This window comes from Atta colombica, unplaced genomic scaffold (genome assembly GCF_001594045.1).
Source record: "Atta colombica isolate Treedump-2 unplaced genomic scaffold, Acol1.0 scaffold33, whole genome shotgun sequence".
NCBI classification, from domain to species: Eukaryota; Metazoa; Arthropoda; class Insecta; order Hymenoptera; family Formicidae; genus Atta; species Atta colombica.
The window spans coordinates 1,693,254-1,707,023 of NW_017259437.1; the positions used below are offsets into that span (position 1 = coordinate 1,693,254).

Genomic DNA, 13,770 nt, shown 5'->3' on the forward strand with positions numbered 1-13,770 from the left:
TATATATATATATATATATATATATATATATCAAATATAACGGTATACAACTTTATAAAGTTTATGATTCAAACTTTGAGATCTGGTTTCTCCAGTTTTTCTAGTAATTTAGAATCAGAAATTTTTATACCGCGATGATCGAAATACTTACGCGACGAGAAACATCGACCATAACATTCTTATCGGATCATCAATGGTCTAATTTTATTCCAGTTTATTCGAAAAATAAGTTCCTAGCTCCGACACAGTCGAGGCAGATGGCACCGTTTGCTGAGATAACGCTGATTTATGATATGCCAGTGGGTTAAAACGAGTTTCGATTCGAGTGTTACGAGAGAAGGAGGGGAAACGATTCAGGAAAGAAGAGAACCTAATGATTTTTCAGATATCCATTTCATGCTCATAGGCGAAGATCTAATCGACCTAAAAAATACCGAATCTCTACCGAAAGATATACATAAATACTCTTATATAAACGATATGATATATCATTGTGAATTTACGTTGCGCTTTATGTAGTGTAGTTTATAGATGTAATAGATATAGACTGCGCATTCTCTGATCTTAACTTGTGTGTTCCGTTAGAAAGAATTTAATATCACATCAGAAAAAAATTTCTGTTGTTGAAAATGAATGAACCAAAAGATTCTGATCAATCAGAATTCTGTCTCAAGTAGAATTATAATAGATTTAATCAGAAAATTCTAATTTATTCATTACCAGAATTCTATTTAATGCAACCAGACTTTTTTTTTCAGTGCAGCATCTCTTTTCAACTTTAGCTCGAAAAAGAGAAAGAGAGAAAGAGATATGCTTCAAGTTATTTCACTCGTTCTATCAATAACGACAACTTCATAGGAATGCACAGTCTATTCTTATTATATATAGTGTAATCTAAAAATATTTAAGCGACAGAACAATAAAAACAATTGAGATATGACTCAGGATATTTTCTCCATATTATCACCGTTAGCATACCCTTAATCGAAACTTCAACATATTTCCAATTACTTTTCTCGTACTCCAAATCCTGTTCGAACATCCGTAAGATATCGTGGGAGGAATAAAAATCGAAGCGAACGTTGAAAACCGGTTCGCCGCCCCACCATCTCGTAACACCGCACTTTATTCTTCCAAGGATGAGCCGAAGTAACTGACTCTGATCTAACTGACTATATCTCCTTCGAATAACTTCTATAATTTCTATAATTGCAGATGAACCAACAGTGCAGGGTATGCGACGAACCCGCAGCGGGGTTTCATTTCGGAGCGTTCACATGCGAGGGTTGCAAGGTAAGAAGAATCAGATAATGATGAAGTTTTGTAAATAATGAGATTACCAGATATAAATCCCGGTTACATGTCCGCGTACGCGGACTTTGTAATGTGACGCCAAGAATTCACACGACGACATCTCGTCATACGCTCCGTTCATTGTCGAGTCGCATGTTATGTAACATTTGTGATGCAAATTCCACACTTTAAAGAATAACACAAGCCTAATTAGTCGAGCGTGACAGTTTCCATCACGTTTTTAAGGAATAAGTAAATAATTTTCACATGATGCGAAATAATAAAACGAACTTTGCAATGATTGAAAGAAAATCAGTAAAGGATTAAATAAATGATTTAAAAGATAAAGAAATATCTATGTGAAAAAATATATTTATATAAGTATACAGGTTTCCAAAAAATATCAGACAAGATTTTTCTATTTTCTAAACAATTCTAAAAATATGTAAGTTATTAAGACTTTACAATAGCAATTCTCTTTCAGAAATATTAGTTATTTAGGTTTTACGATAACAATATTCTTTCGACTATCTGTTCTATAAAAATAGATAAATATAATAAAAGTTTAATCCAGAGAGAAAAATGTACGAAGTATTAGGTACAATTTTGCTTCCGCCGTTTTTTTTCCGAAATTCGAGGCTTTATTGTAAAAAACTGGTTATACATTTATGATTCAAAGTATTGTCCATCGCTGGCCACTACTTTCTCCCATCTTTCGGATAGTGTACGAATCCCGCGTCGAAAAAACTGGTCATCTTTTGAGGCTATCCATGAATCGATCCAATTTTTTACTTCTTCATAAGACCGGAAGTGCTGGTTAGCCAGGCCGTATGCCATTGATCGAAACAAGTGATAGTCAGAGAGAGCAACGTCTGGAGAAATACGGCGGGTGGGGTAGGACTTCCCATTTCAACGTTTCCAAGTATGTCTTGATCACTTTCGCAACATGGGGTCGAGCATTGTCATACTGAAAAATCACTTTATCGTGTCTCTCGTTGTATTGCGGCCATTTGTCTTTCAATGCTCGGCTCAAACGCATCAATTACGTTCGATACCGATCGCCTGTGATTGTTTCAGTCGGTTTTAACAGTTCATAATACACTATGCCGAGCTGGTCCAACCAAATACAGAGCATGACCTTGGAGCCATGAATATTTGGTTTGGCCGTCGACGTGGAAGCATGGCCGGGAACTCCCCATGATTTTCTGCGCTTGGGATTATCGTAATGAACCCATTTTTCGTCCCCAGTCACAATGCGATGCAGAAATCCCTTCCGTCTTTGCCTTTCAAGCAGCTGTTCACAAGCAAACAAATGCCGTTCAACATCTCTCGGCTTCAATTCGTACGGCACCCAATTTCCTTGCTTCTGAATCATTCCCATGGCTTTGAGGCGTTTTGAAATGGCTTGTTGAGTCACTCCCAATGATCGTGCCAATTCTTCTTGATTTTGACACGAGTCTTGCTCAAGTAATGCCTCCAATTCTGCATCTTCGAAAATTTTCTCTCTTCCACCGCTATGCCGGTCTTCGAGGTCAAAATCACCGTTCTTGAAGTGTTGGAACCACTCACGACACGTTCTTTCACTAATAGCGATCTCACCATAAGTATTTGAGAGCATTCGATGAGCCTCAGCTGCAGATTTCTTCATATTGAAGCAAAAAATTAAAACCTCCCGCAAATGACGAGAATTTGGCTCGTAAACTGACATTTTCAATCGAGAATAACTTTATGATGCAGACACAAATCGACTAATGTTTCTATGGGGTTATGTTGACAGATGCCCAAGTTTATTGTATGACGTCTATGATCTATTTATTTCGACCACCACTTACCGCTAAAGCCATCTATAGGAAAACGGCGGAAACAAAGTTGTACACCTATTAACATAAGGGGTGACAATAATTCAATAGCAAAAAGAAATTATTATCGCGCGTGCATGATGTTTTGTAGGAAATTTGAAATGTTTTAGATTATAAATTAATAAAGATTGCATATGAAACAAATTAAGGAAGGGTATACAGTCAAAAAAATGACTATTTTTGTGAAACTTCATTTTTTAATAGTATTTTTTAATAGTATTTTTATCAATATTTTATATTAGTGAGTATTATATAAAATTTTTGTATTAAAAATATTAACAAATAGCGCCAACAGAATTGTTGCCAAGTTTATCCGTTCAGTTTATCTGAAAAAAATTTAATCAAGATCTATGTTCCCTTCTCTTCTTTTTTATAATATTTAATTCTATCATTAACGAAAAAATAATATAATATTACACACAGAAAATTCAGAAAAAAAAAATAAATATAGATTTCGAAAACGTACTATACTTTTGAGAAGAAATATAATAAAGTGAGACGGTGATTTATTACCGATTCGTCTTTGGAAAGACAATCGTCGACAAAAAGCGGGCGGAAGTAGTTTCTACGGTATTAACCTGCTGCGAAGACTTCGTGAAGTCGTAAAAATCGATACACCGGGAATGAGTTGACGTATGCGATGCGTGCACGCGTTTCGCACTCTAGTTTAAAGAAGAAGCAACTCAAATAAGCCGTAACGAATGCGAAAACGAAAAGATTGCTGTGGTAGGGATCCTCGTGGTAATCACGGTCAACGAAAAGAGGTGAGAAAGTCCGATATGTGAAAAAGGCGAGCACACGAGAAGTAACTGAAAAAAAAACTTCTGCCCGGTTCGAATCCGTAAGTGGATGAGAGACTCGAGCGCGACCAATCGATTATCTTGGATCGTCCCCGTTCGAAGCTTTGCGTTGTGATGAATCGCGATGAATGTTCTGGAAATAACGACGTATGGGTTGATAACATATCTCGAAAACGTACCGCTGTGTGTTTACCTCCATTGTAACAATCGCATAGTAAAAAATGATCCAATTTTTCTTTAGCGCTTTATTCTGTCCTGTTATTCTGCAGCAACAATGAAGACCTTACGACGACGTTACGAAATAAATTCTTCGAAAAATCATCTTGAAGGAACCGACGTGTCTGTTTCTCTTAGACAAATATGGGATACGCGCAGAAGTGGAAAGCTACGAAAGAAGGGATCTTGTCTAGATCGCGGTTCACTTCCGCGTGTCGAACGCGAGGATCGACACAGTAGGGAGTAATATTCAACAGGTGAATTCCGGGTTGTGCACGTGCGTCGGAATGCGTACGCCTATAGTGCGCAAGCATATTGTATCGACAAACTACGACGACGACGATCGAATCTCGTTAGACCACGCTTTAGGTCTTCGAGGGATGTTGACCCTTGGCTCTCGTTCTTTCATCCCACTAATGTGTGCTACACACCGTAGAATATCAGTACCGCATACTAAGTGACCCATCCGATAGTAATTGGATCTCATTAAGGCAACAACGGGTTACTCCGGCTCACGCGTTCAGTTTCCCGGAGACGAAGTAGCAGATAACGCCTTTTAGGTCAATTAGATTCTCCTCTTGAACGAAAATAAGCTGGGAGACTCTAGAAAGGAGATCGCTTCTGCTGATATATCGCTATGCCAGGATCTAAAATAAAAGAGGCAGTTGAGTATCTCAATCGAATTTGTCAAAAATCTATCATAAGTTGTTTCTTGCAGCATTTTTAAATAACAATATCGAAATTAATCTCAGTTTGTATCACATATAAGAAAGGTTTTATTAATCAGAATTAAATATAAATTTTTGAATGAAACCAATTCTTATACGCGTATACGTTTTGTCTTATTTCCGTTACATTTACGATCGCTAGTCATCGATTTGCGATGTAGTCATTATCATTCATATGTAAGTGAAATTAATTTAAGTGCTCTGTTTCGCATGTTTAATTAATGATCGTGGATGGCCCGATATGATTGTAGGAAATGCAATACCGTTCGAGAAATTAATATCACCATCATATCGCGTATGTCATTTTAGTTGTATAACTATATACCAGCGAGAAGGGACGCCATGTGGATGCTCTCACAGAGTTTCGATGCTATCGCGAGAAATATAACGGCGTCCCCATCGTAGTCCAGATATGGAAAGAACAGAACAAGGATGAGAAGGAAGACGACACGAAAATATAGCAGCGAGAATTATATGCATGCACATTAACACGCAACAAGCATCACAAGTGCACACTAAAGTCTGATTTTTCATTTTCTGATTAAATTGTGGTTAGACTTAATCTGATGATAATATAAATTTATATTTTTCTGGTTATGGTCAATTACATTTAAAGTTACTATTATAAAACCATTAGTTTAACGTTAATAGAAAACACAATTTTTACTTATCAATTAAGATTATGTCTAAATTACAAGTTAACCAGAAAATTAAAAACCGGTTCTTAGTTCTATAATCTTCAGTTTCTAGCTTAAGGTTTCAAGTCAAAAGTTTTTAGTCTCATCGCGGAACGAACGTTTGGAAATATTTGAAATAATTTAACGGTTAGGTCGTTGCGCACCGCGGTCACGGACGAAGGAACGAGGGACATTCATTAGCATACTAACGACTGCCTCGAATTCTTTGCGTAACATCGAAAAGAGGACGATCTTTTCCATTCCCTTCTGTTTTCTTCGCGCACGACGACGATGGCAAAGCAAACGATGACAACGACTATAGATCCATTTCATTCTACACCTTTCCTCCAATCTTTCCGGTTTCTTCCTATTTTTAGTATCGCAAAAAGAATGTGCACGTGTTCTGCACTTATAAAAGAATTGAAAATACATATAATGTCCTCAAAAATATGAAGAATAAAATGATTATTGATTGAATGATATCAATATCTCCTGTAATTATAAGAATAAGATATATTCTTTTGTCAATTCATGTCGAGGAACAAAATAAATTTGAAAGCAATGAAACGAATCTAAAGTCAATATGTGGTAAGTAAAATAAATGCAAATGTCAGCCATAGAAGGCTTTTGCTTCTTTTAAGTAAGAGAATACCGCGGCTAATTGCGCCATAATGTAAATAACTCGTGCGTGGATGATGCGTTCCTGTTTCATGTTCCTGTTTCACGCCTTGATTTCTCGGAGTACATCGGCAAAATTTCACATTTGTCGTTCTGAACGCGTTCAAATAAAGGAGAGCCAGGTCGTTTGAAGGCCGAGCGTGAAGCAGAGCTGCAGACAGGATCACCAAAAGACACCAATTCGTTGTGACGCGTCGCATATGAATGCGAGCGAATGACTTAACTTCTTCCTCTCTCGTTCCTCTCGTTCAGCTTCGTTGTTCAGTCAGTCCCGGTGCACTAATTTGCAGAATCTCGTTTGCTTGTTAGGAGAATCGTACGCCGGAAAGCGACCGAGATTCAGGTCAGGCGTCGCGTTTATTTATGATGCAAATGCCATTGTTTTTCGGGCCTCAACGGCCTGCGCATTATGCGCGACCGACATCGTAAAAATTCTTTAACGCTTCTCGCCTTGCTCCTCTCCCTCTCTTCAATCGAAAAAATGGCGCATGATTCAGGGGACGCGTTTATTCATCGTTCGACAATGAGGACCCGTCCGAAAAGTCGAAAGCACGACGACGACCGATCGAGGACAGTTGAGGCACAAAAGCGTCATTCCTGTGACCAAAAGTAGTCTGGACTACTTTCCAGGCGAAGGAGTCACCACATTAAACTCCGATTTTTTACTCCGATCTCAGTCGGGTATACGCCAAGTTTCCGGCGACGACGAGAATCCGAAAAGACACTTAGGCGAGTAATAATGATTTCCGGCGAGCGATACACGATCGAACGGCGGAAAAGGATGAGACGTTTCAAAGAGTCGACAATGCACGTACAATGCATAGAAATTGTCCTTCGAAAGTACAGAGTATCATAACGAATCGCAATATTCATTTGGATAATCTAACGATTATACACTTGAACTTTTGTTAAATCAGGGAAGCGATCTGACGAGATAAAATAACACACGTAAAGATAATATGAAATGTCTTGAGAGATTAAACGGATGTAAAAAAAAGATATTGCCGTTACGGTCGCCAAAAGATTAAAACGTGAACAGATGGCTAGCGATTAAGCACACACTTAAGGAAAATCAAGGAGCACGTTCGAAGTCTTTGATGACGGCGAACGGAACGAAAGTGGCAGTCCAGTGAAGGAGATAACACTCTGAGAATAGCATGGTAAAAATTGTTCGGCCGTTCGATTTCCTCGAGCACCGACGATTTCTCGGCCGCAATAGATTGTCGAAGTCCTGTCACGAACGACAGATTAAGCGACCAGTTTGGATTTTCCCTTTTTCGTGCTAGCTCCGAGTATGCCAGTCCACTCTCGTACAACGATATATATCGGCTCGTGACGCCCTTTAGACACCGCCATCGGGTAGGTCCACATCTCATATGTCACCGTCGAGAACAGCGTTCTCCTTTTGTCGCAATTCACCTCGTGAATCGCGGTGATTCGCAAAATCGCAATAGCCAGTAAAGAAAAACCGAGTTTTTTACTTCATCGATTGATCAATCGCGTTACGCGTAAATACAACTTTTACAAAGCAAAGTTGCATCTGCACATAATGTGATTGATCAATCGATGAATTAAAAAGTATATGGCCCATATTCAAAACGCGCTTTTATCTCTGAAATTCTATAGTACGCATAACGTAAAGTATGGTATGCTAACATCGTAAGCGCGTTCTGACAGATCTATGTATGCCTTAAGCACGAAAAAGATTGTTTTAACTATTTAAAAAATTAAGATCTATATAGGTCTAAATTTTTTAATAAAAATAATTTTGTTCGACAAAAAAAAATTATGTAGGACGCTTAAATCGATTGTTATAAAATTAAATTTTTTTTCAGCACTGCTTAAGCAGCCTACACAATTATTTTAATTAGTCCAACAAAATTATTTTTAGATCTTTATCATTCTGATAAATTTTGAGATACTTCAGTAAAATCGGTTTTTCCGTGTGACTATTATTATTAATGGATATAAGAGAACAAAATTAATTATACAATACACGAAAAAAGAGAAAAAAGAAGAAGAGGAAGGATAAAAAAAATATGCATCATGAAAAGAAAAGATGTGTTCAAGGAATATACATTCGTATTAAGAACACCGTAAGCTGATTATGGACCCAATCTTTTCACGATATCTCTACTGGTACAATTAGCTCTCTCGTAAAGCGACATTAAGATGGTCATAAGGTGGCGCATGTTAACATACGGCAAGAATCCGCGAGTAGTTCGCAGTTCCTTTTCGCGTCTGCCTTCCTAACTCGCCGCACGTCGTATGTGTATGTACACGCGAAGCGGATCAGTCGTCGACTTCGTGGAAGCGCTTTTTAACTGCGACTATTACGTCTTCTAATTGCCGGCCATTTAAGTACCGCTGCGAAACAGATACCACGATACTGGGAGACCGCGAGCGAAGAGCGCAAGATTCGAGGAGCTTAGCGCCGGCCTATGAGTCGACGCTAAGCACTCAAGCGCAGTCATAGCATTGGATAATTGCAGACGCGGCAGATTGCACCGGTTCAGTTGCGACGTGTTCAGTTTTGGTAACGCTAAAAGCCGCCTGATCTATCCTATGTGCTAAATCGCATATCAATATTATATCGTGTAGAATTATTTCCATTATATGACTAAAATGAGACTGTAAAAGAATCATCGAATCGATTTGGCCGATTATTTTGTAATTAAATATCTGCTAATTAATATAAATAAAAAAAAAGGAATTTTCGCTATTTTGTTCTATATCAGATACGTTTATGGATATCTTATTTTTATTCTTACTGTTTTCATTATTCTTAGATTGCATCTTGCTTTCATGTTTTTTTCTTAAATTAAAAGTTTTTTTTATGACAATTTTTTTAATTGCGTCACTTCTAAAATAAATGAATGATATATAAATATTCGCAATATATTTAAGTTTAGGTTTGTAGATTTGCCAAGCCTAAATGACTATGTCCTAATGACAGATCAGTCACCCCAGCGGAAAAACCGCGACTTATTTTTCTCTTGGGCGGTGTTGGTCAACACAATTCTGAAACGTCGCGACATCATTCAGGAAGGAAACCGCGAACCGCGCTTCAGCACACCGCAGTGATCAACCGATCGTATAAAGCGGCGATTTATGATCGGTATGAGTACAAGTACAGTAGAAGGGAAGAACTGCATACGTATGTGGGCCAAACCGCGCGGTGACCGTCGGTTTTATGCCCAGTTTACGAGCTAATAAATCGCGATCTATGAAAGGATCTGTCGATCCAACAACGTTTTACGCTGCCGCCTTGTCGACAACCGGCGCTTCGAATTATTGCTAAACTCGCGATTCCTAGATTGTCATCCTTATCCATTCTAAATTAAATCTTTGCCCGCAAAGAATAATAATAACACTGAAGAACAAATCATTTCTTATATTTTTTTTCAGCAGCTAAAAATAAGCAGCTATACATAAGGATATATTTTTGCTATTTATTAGTCTTTCTTTTCAATAAGTTGTAAGCTTTAAATAAAAAAAAATATCGTATCAAAGACGCCGAGATGATCACGCGGCAATTGAAATGTTTAAGATTTGAATGATAATACTGCAACGTGAGGACGGTATCGGCATCGCGCAAAGGGTTGATACGATCGCGTGAACTAAATAGCAAAGTCCCTCGAGCACGAACGACCAACCATTCTTGCCTGTGGCCCAGTTCACGCCCGAGTGATCGCATCGTTCTGTTACTACACAAACGGCGCGCCCTTGGGAAGCAATAATTAGCATTCAACGGACGCGCGGCTTCGTAAGTCGTTGTCGTCGTCCTGCGCAACCGATGTCCAACCGCGACGTCGACATCACGTTTTCAAACGCGGTCGATCTTTTCAGAACGATCGCGTTACGCAAACGAAAAGAGACCGATTGGTGCAATCCTAAATTCATCGAAGAGAAGAGAGTTAGCCATTGCGACTAACCGCAATGAGCAAAAGAAACGGCAGCAAAGTGCGACGTGCGATAAGACGTACGTGTTGTCCTAAATGCATACATATGCAATTTACCTAAGCTGTCTTTGAAATGTAGACGAAAGGGTTGCAGCCGGCTACCGTTACCGCGCGGGTCAATGAGGATCAATGAGAGCCCATCGCAAGTGTCACGTTCTCCAGATGTCTCGTCTCTTGGCTGTCACGGAGTTATAGAAATATAGTAAATTTAATCGGACACCTCTGTTTTTGACTTGTCCCTGATTTTTATCGCTGTCATTAATTGAGCTTGTTTAACACTTGTCGTTCTTTATATATTATTAATGCATATGCGAGATATTCAGGATGGTAGTAAATAAAAACATGTTTTCTATCGTTCGCTAAAAGCACCTGTCACTGCAGTTCATCGCAAACGGAAATTATTATAGCATCGTTTGCTCGAAACTTAACAGTATATATTCTATTACTTTTGCGTTAACGCGATAGACAGCGATAGAAGACTACCGTTTCCATTTATTGCTACGTAGTCGCCTAGATATATTGAATTACATGATCGCGTTTTATGCTAGAGCAGACGCGAATTGCGGCTTCAATAACGAAAGTACATTAATGGACAATCAAGTTTAAAGAGGGATTGAAAACATAATTATTTCGTATATGATGTTATTATTCTAGCTTTCTCCGATTTTTTTCGTTCGCTTAAATGGAATATCAGAACTGCATCGTTTATCAAGATCCTGGTTACTATTTTTTTTTTTCAATAATCATGTCCAAAATACGTTTGCATAAAAAATTACATATAATAAACACACACAAATTTCAGTTCTTCATCTCCTGGCAGCCTAGAATGAAGAGGCAAGGAACTTTAATTTAACACACACGCACACATAACCCTCTCTCTTTTTCTCCGTAATTATTTTCATGTCAGAAATATTAATATGAAAAAAATCAAGTAGAGCGCCATTTAAATGAGTGATAGCGCACTTCAATTCGCAAGATAATCCGAAAGGCTAGAATTAGATTAGAATGATAGAATAGGTAAATCATGGTAGAATATGTTCGCCAGAGACGCATAATAGTCTGAAGAAATAATTCTCGGGTTTGCGGTGATCCATTTTGCAGAGTTTTCAACTGTCTCCGTGAGTCGTATCTCTTCTCGCCCGTTCTTCACCGAGAGGAGTCTTATCTCTTCTCCTGAGAAGCGGATCTCGAGTATAGCTGTGCACGCATCCAGCATCGTTCTTTTTCTCTCCCAAAGGTAAACGCGAATCGTCCTCGTGCATCAATCCGTACTCGTCTGTCCCAAGAAGAGACCAATATATATACATTCGAATGCTTCCTCTTTCTTTGAATTGAGGCGGATTCTAATGTAAGCAAATAGCTTCCGAGGACAAATCCCCGCGACCATATCGGCGTACCATAAAAATTTCTAACATACGATCTTGCCGTTCTCAACACTGACTACCGTAAAAGCGAAGATAAAACGAAAGAGCGAACAGCCGCGACGATTCTCTCTGGACAATTAACATCGTACTATAAGTCACTTTTTAAGCATTTTAATTGTTCCGAAATATTATCTTAGGATGTTCAAGATGTCGATTTATTTCAACTTGCTTTAATTATCATTGCTATAAACTAAAATTTTGCTCTTTTATTTTTATTCTTTTTGCGAATAGGATTAAGGGAAATTAAACTCCATAGTAAAAAAAAGCACGTATAATATATCGTTGGAGAGTAAATTTGGCAACGGATATCACCAAATACTATAATTAATAATTACTATGTCAAACAAAATTTATCGCTAATATGTTTATATGCGTCAGCGGTGAAACGGAACGCAGTGCTATGAAATACTTTCCGCCTGCCGAGAGAGTACCGGTTTATTAAATTTTATCGCGCGCGTGCTTACTCTTCGGAGAAACAGACTTTCAAAATCCGTGAGAGAAAATCAGCATACAATAACCGGCGCCCATTGTTTCTGTAGTTAGGAACTGTCGTTGCGTGCCTATCTGCAATTCAATCAGTGCAATACCGTAGGATGTGGAAGCGTTCTGTGTCGCACGTGATAAACTGCCCCGCGAATGTGTAATACGTCTAAAACGTGATTTCTAAGATAATTATGATTGCGAAAAACTCTCGTTGAAATAACACGCCGATAATAATTTGCTATAATTTTGATAGATTAACTATATAACTCCCAACTCTCTCGAGTTAAGTAATATTTTATTTTAACTTCCATGTATGTCGAAATATGAATCAATCTATTTCTGTGGCTAAAACAATGTTCATATCGGCTTATGTATTTCGTAAATAATTAAGATAAATAATTTAGTAATAATTAATTCAGTATTCGTAATCAGTTCTTATATTTAAGACCGTTTTAAGTGCAGCTTTAACATATTATAAGTCAATCACAGAGCTGTTAGCATTTCAAGACATTACTTATTAAGATAGTATTTTAAAATAAGAATTAGCTATAACTATCGATCTAAATTTGAGTCAAATTTAATACTATTTTCTTGTAATTCTTAAATTGTAATTCTTAAATTGTTTAATTCTCGAGTTAAATCATTTGATCAATTGTTTAAATTAATGAATAGAAGTAAAGATGACCTATAAAAATAATTCAAAATAATTCAAATTGGGTATAACTTGAATGTAACAGTGTAAACCATCGCTTGACTAATTTTTTTATAAGTCATAATTTTTATAAGTTTATTTTTATAATTTTTATAATTTTTTTATAATAATTTTTTTTGAAGTCAGTCAGTATCACACAATTCACAAATATATTATATACAAATAAAAATGACGCGAATGTTTAGATCGGATGATCACAAAAAATAGAAGCTTTGACCTTACTATAATTGACTAAAATATTTTTTATCTTAACATTTCTGTGTCAAGACGCCAATGATCGCGCGAATGTTTTTCAATCGATCGAAGATCTCAGATCTCATACTCATCAATGCGCATTTGCATCCTTGATTCGCAGAAATATCAATGCCTCATCAAATCAACTATCGGCCATTCATCAACGACGACGCCTAAGACTCCTTTCGATTAGAAATCACTCGAAACGAAAACGAGAGTGCTCTACGGTTGGAATAAGTATGCAGAGCACACGAGACTCAAGGTCCGTTCTACCGAGTGACGTCAGTGCGTCTCCGTCGGTCTTCGTCTCATTCGCAATTTCCACGATCTCGTTTCGCCAGATTTCTTGGAGTCGCGTCAAATATCTGTGATGTCGAATGACCGCCGTTTCCAAATTTCATAACATTCTACAGAAATTCATATAAATATCATGCATTTAATAATTTATAATATTACTCCTATAGATACATCTAAATCAAATAAAAAGTTAATATTGTTACAAACCGATACTGATTATTCATTACGACTAATATCGGCTTGTAATGATATTAATTTTTTACTTGATTTCTATTTGTCAGAGTCTTTTAATATATTAATATATTTCTAAATATAATTCTAGTAGCCTGTATAAAAATAATTTCATACACACACACACACACACACACACACACACACACACACACACACACACACACACACACACA

The 13,770-nt window shown here is 37.4% G+C and overlaps 1 protein-coding gene across 2 annotated transcripts in view; it reads left to right on the forward strand.

Moving 5' to 3' along the window:
- LOC108690514 (protein embryonic gonad-like) overlaps nucleotides 1–13,770 on the forward strand; it is a 38,294-nt gene that overhangs the window by 13,551 nt on the left and 10,973 nt on the right. For both annotated transcript variants that reach the window (XM_018197844.1, XM_018197846.1), the window contains exon 2: nucleotides 1,216–1,293. In XM_018197844.1, coding sequence (XP_018053333.1) covers nucleotides 1,216–1,293 — 78 coding nt within the window. The remainder of the gene's footprint in view (nucleotides 1–1,215; nucleotides 1,294–13,770) is intronic.